The sequence below is a fragment of the Nicotiana tabacum genome, chromosome 12 (genome assembly GCF_000715075.1).
Source record: "Nicotiana tabacum cultivar K326 chromosome 12, ASM71507v2, whole genome shotgun sequence".
NCBI classification, from domain to species: Eukaryota; Viridiplantae; Streptophyta; class Magnoliopsida; order Solanales; family Solanaceae; genus Nicotiana; species Nicotiana tabacum.
In genome coordinates, this window is record NC_134091.1 from 114,239,205 (window position 1) to 114,244,217 (window position 5,013).

The 5,013-nt window shown below is 35.1% G+C and overlaps 1 protein-coding gene across 1 annotated transcript; it reads left to right on the forward strand.

Moving 5' to 3' along the window:
* The first annotated feature begins 213 nt into the window (after window positions 1-213).
* On the forward strand, window positions 214-4,639 carry LOC107784339 (myosin-binding protein 2). Its single transcript, XM_016605466.2, has 4 exons — window positions 214-1,572; window positions 1,668-1,844; window positions 2,398-3,804; window positions 3,899-4,639. The coding sequence occupies exons 1-3, from the start codon at window positions 405-407 to the stop codon at window positions 3,762-3,764; spliced, it is 2,712 nt and encodes a 903-aa protein (XP_016460952.1). The 5' UTR covers window positions 214-404; the 3' UTR covers window positions 3,765-3,804; window positions 3,899-4,639.
* Window positions 4,640-5,013: the final 374 nt, after the last annotated feature.

The following is a 5,013-nucleotide window of genomic DNA, read 5'->3' on the forward strand; positions in this document are numbered from 1 at the left end:
AAAATGAGAATTTAAAAATAACTACATAAATAAATCAGTATAAGAACAAGAATCCAGCAAATGTTAGCTGTTGAATGTGCAAAAAGGTTAGATTAAACTGTCAAAAATTCTCCAGACCCAAAAATGCTTTCATATACCTTCTTTTCTTTCATTTATTTATTTCAGTTTATTCTTTTTCTTCCATATAATCTTTATAATTCTTTTCTACAGATTCAGCTTTCATTTGGCCTCCCTTTCTCCCTTCATCTATCTAATTAAACTCTCTCTCCCCTCCCTCTCTCTCTCTCTCTCTCTCTCTCTCTCTCTCTAGATTATCTTTCACTGATTCTTGAATTAGCTCTTCAACTGTCCCTTTGTAACAAGTTTAATTTTTTTGTTGTTGTATTTTCCTTTGATCAGCATAAATGGCTGCTAACAAATTTGCAACCATGTTACATAAAAATACCAACAAGATCACACTTATTCTTATCTACGCAATCTTAGAATGGACTCTAATAATTCTACTTCTCCTCAACTCTCTCTTCTTCTATTTGATCATCAAATTTGCTGAGTATTTTGGCCTAAAACCACCTTGTTCATTATGTTCTCGAGTTGATCATCTGTTTGATCAATATGGAAATAGTAAAACTTTGCGCAAAGATCTTTTATGTGAAGCTCATGTCACAGAGATTTCCAAATTGGGATTCTGTTCAAATCATCAGAAGTTGGCTGAATCTCAAGATATGTGTGAGGACTGCTCGTCCTCGCGCCTTGAGATTTCAGAGAATTCAGCTTTGTTAGCATGGATGGATGAGATTAAGTTGATTCAGAATGGTAAGGAAGTTACTGTGGGAAATGGTGAGGTGAGTGTGATGTGTTCTTGTTGTGGTGTGAATTTGGAAAGCAAATTTTCAACTCCTTATATTTTGATTAGGGAGCCTTCTTGGGATGATTTGGCATATACTAAAAAAGGTAATTTGGTTATTGAAGCAGCAGATGATGATCTTATAGATAAAGAAAGATCAGATTTTTCCATTGAAGAATGTTGTGGAAATGAAGAAAAAACTGAAGATCAGGTTCTGTCTGATGTTTCTTTGCCTAATTCTGAGGTTAGAATGAAAGATCAAGCTGTTCAAGCTTGTGAGAATGAGGACTTATCTCTTGAATTTTCTTCTCAGCATTTGGATTTCTTTATTGAATGCAGTGGTCATAAGTTGGTTCCTATTGAATTGATTGATTCAATAACTGATGAAGATCATAGCAAAAACCAAGAGAAGGGAGAAAATCATAAAAAGATTGATGCTGAAATGAATTTGGAGTTTAGAGAACAAGTTAACAAAGAATTTGAATTTGTTGTAGAGAACAAGATTCTTCAAGTGGAGGAAGAGACAGCAGTTTCTGAGCTCAAGAGTGAGGAGGAACCAATAATTGCATTTCTTGAATCCACGGAGCTTGAAGAAGGTGAGAATAGTTTGGATTTTTATGCCAAAGAATGCAATCCAGTAGAAGAGGTTTATGAAAAATTTGACAATACTCAATTTCAAATTGTGGCTGAAAGTGTAAGGGAAGAAAAAGATTCAGATGTTGCACCAGGTACATATTCTACCAAGTATAATACTTATGAAGACTATCTTATTTTCTTTATTCTGAATTTTTGGATTTGATTTGTTTTTGCTTTACTTTTGTAGTTTCAGAAGTGGTTTCCCAAATGCCAATTGATGAAACTGATGCAGAAGTGTTAGTTGGAACTGAAATTCTTGATTTGAACTTAGTATATGAGATTCTATGTCAAGGAGCACTTACTTCAGGTAAACATGAAGAATCTTCCACAAGTTCTGCTCATTTTCATCAAGTTGATCAACAAGGTATAGTTCAGATTCCTTTCAATCTACCGACAAAAGCAAATTTTCCCCTCTTAGTAGCTTAATTTTCCTTTCTTCACTGATAATTTTCTTAGCACGAAGCAGAAAATGTTTTCTTGTCGTTCTTAGATTGCTAGTAGTATGGCTGTTTTCTTACTATCTTCTGCTTCGGTTCTCTAGTATCTTGTCGTGGTTACTGCTTGTTGTTATTGCTATCGCTGTTGCTAGTGCTATTGCTTTCTTCCATCTATTTTTTTGGTTCTTACATTGTTATTATCATTTTTTTGGCTATTGTTGTTGATATTTGACCGATTTCTATATATCCTCTCGAGCCGAGAGTCTTTCGGAAATAACCTCTCTACCTCCCAAGGTAGGTTAAGGTCGGAAATAGCCTTTCTACCTCCCAAGGTAGGTTAAATTTTGCATACACACTACCTTCCCCAGACCCCACTTGTGGAATTTTACTAAATTTGTTGTTGAAGCAGAAACTGTTTTTAATCCCTGTCCTCTAAGGTTGTGCAATTGTATACTTATTAATCATGTTTTACCATGTTAGGTCCTAAAGAAGGTCAAGAAAAACTAGTAGAGTTGAAATTATTATCAGTTGAGTTTGATGAGCATGTGATGAACAACCAATCATCAATATCTTCCAAATTTAATGAGATTGAAGAAGATAAAGTTCCAGAAATGCCAACTTCTATCGATAGCTTCTATAAGTTGCATAAGAAATTACTACTCCTTGAGAAGAAAGATTTAGGGACTGAGGAGTCTTTGGATGGAAGTGTAGTTAGTGAGTTAGAAGGCGGAGATACAGTTTCCACGATCGAACACTTGAAATCAGCACTTAAAGCTGAGAGAAAAGCTCTACATACATTGTATACAGAGTTAGAAGAAGAGAGAAGTGCTTCTGCTGTGGCTGCTAATCAAACAATGGCTATGATTAATAAACTTCAAGAAGAAAAGGCAGCAATGCAAATGGAAGCTTTGCATTACCAAAGAATGATGGAAGAACAATCGGAGTATGATCAAGAAGCGTTGCAACTATTGAATGAGCTTATGGTAAAGAGGGAGAAGGAAAAACAAGAGCTAGAGAAAGAATTGGAAGTATATAGGAAAAGGTTAATGGAATATGAAGCAAAAGAAAAGATGAGGCTGTTGAAGAGAAGCAAAGATGGAAGTGCAAAGAGTGGATTTTCATCTCCCTCTTGTAGCAATGCTGAGGAGAGCGACGAGTTGTCTATTGATTTGAATCAAGAAGCAAAGGAAGATGACAGTTTTTACGATCATCAGTATTCTTATCACAAAGTTCATGTTGATGCTAGTCTAGAATTGGAAGAATCATTTGCTGATTTCGAAGAAGAGAGGATGTCGATTCTTGAGCAGCTAAAGATGTTGGAAGAGAAGCTTATAAATATGGATGGTGAAGATGCAAAACATTTTGAGGATGTTAAGCCAATGGAAGAATCATATAAAGAGAATGGCACTTCTCATTTTAATGGAGAAATAAATGAACATGCCAATGGTTTTTCGAGTGAAACGAATGGAAAACATCATCCACTGAAGAAAACTGTCAATGTAGAGGGAAAAGGACTTCTTCCACTTTTTGATGCAATGAGTGATGAAAATGGAGATGTTGTACTAAACGAACACGAAAATGGCTTCCATTCTAATGGTGTTCATGATGCGTACATGACAACGTTCGATGTGGAAAACAAGAAGGTTGATGTGGAAGAGGAGTTGGATCATTTACATGAAAGGCTACAAGCTCTTGAGGCAGATAAGGAGTTCCTAAAGAACTGCATTAGTTCATTAAAGAAAGGCGATAAAGGGATGGATCTTCTTCATGAGATTTTACAACATCTTCGCGATCTTAGAAACGTTGAACTTCTTGTAAGGAGCTCAAGTAATGGTCTCATAGTTTAGTCGAGTTCTAGCTCAATTGTCGTGCCAATGAAGATAATTGGTAATTTTGCTATCTTTTAACTCAATAATGTCATATATTTTTGAATGTGTATCACATTGTCTAACTTCTGTCATCTATTTCTTGGCAATTTCAGGCCATGATCTTGGAGTCCTCGGCAGCTGTTTAACCAAAATGGAAACTAAAAAATGCAAATGAAATATATGGAACATCTGATAAAATCTCTGCAGCCATTGCAGAAATCTTTTGGAAGGTTAAATCCCTTGAAATCAGGCCCTGGAAATGGTCTGAGCATTTTAATTATAATGGTAAGACACCAATGGTTTTGAGGTCTGCCTAACTTTTTGTTCTCAAGCTCCAATGGTCATTTGTCAAAGTAATTTCCAAAATTTTGATGGAAATTGGGGTCAAATTTCCACCCTTTGTGGGCAAAAGGGGGGAATGATGAATGTGTGTAGTCCAGTTAGGATGAATCCATTGTGTAATTTTTTAATTTTTATATTGGTTAGTTTGTACGAACCTTGACTACTTAGTCCCATCCCTACTTCTCCCACTGGTATTGGTCTGTCTTTTGTTTGTTGTGAAAGGGTAAAAGCATACTGGCTTGCAAAGCTGGAAAGGTCCAGCAAAGATTCCAGATCTAGGCATTTGTCCTTGTTTATTGTACACAATTAGGACTACAAACAATTTTCTTGTCCATTTTCTTTTTCGAAGGCATAGAGGGGAAAGTAACTTCTTTATTACCTTATCTCTCATCTTTTTCATCATTTCATCACATGAGATTTGTTATTGTTTTAGAAGGCAAAGTTGTCTAGTTGTATGCTACATGTGTCCATTTGTAAGTATGTATCTGAAGAGTGCATGTTTTCTTTTTTTATTCTGTTTCTTTTCCTATCTTTTATTATTTGGACAGTCTGCTTTCATTCTTTTCTTTGTTGTAAAGTTCATTCCAAAAATATGAATGTACAAAAACTACACTATCTATATACTCAATATAATATATAATTGAATAGTACTTAGTAAAGAGAGAAGAGAAGCAAAAGATTGCTTTCAACAGATTGTTTTGCTTTAAGTCACTATAGTAGATAGGGAGTGAGAGACAAACATGCATAATTAGTGAAATCAAAAAGGGGTTTAACAGCTAAGAGGGTGGCTCTAAGGCATGATTACAAAAGTAAGCTTATTTATATGCAAGCTAAGAACCTAATCATTATTAGCATATTCTAATGATATTTTAGGACACATTATGAG

Coding starts and splice junctions, on each gene's coding strand:
- LOC107784339 (XM_016605466.2), top strand. CDS start 405: ATGGCTGCTAACAAATTTGCAACCATGTTACATAAAAATACCAACAAG. Junction 1,573..1,667: donor AGATTCAGATGTTGCACCAG/GTACATATTCTA, acceptor TTACTTTTGTAG/TTTCAGAAGTGGTTTCCCAA. Junction 1,845..2,397: donor TCATCAAGTTGATCAACAAG/GTATAGTTCAGA, acceptor TTACCATGTTAG/GTCCTAAAGAAGGTCAAGAA.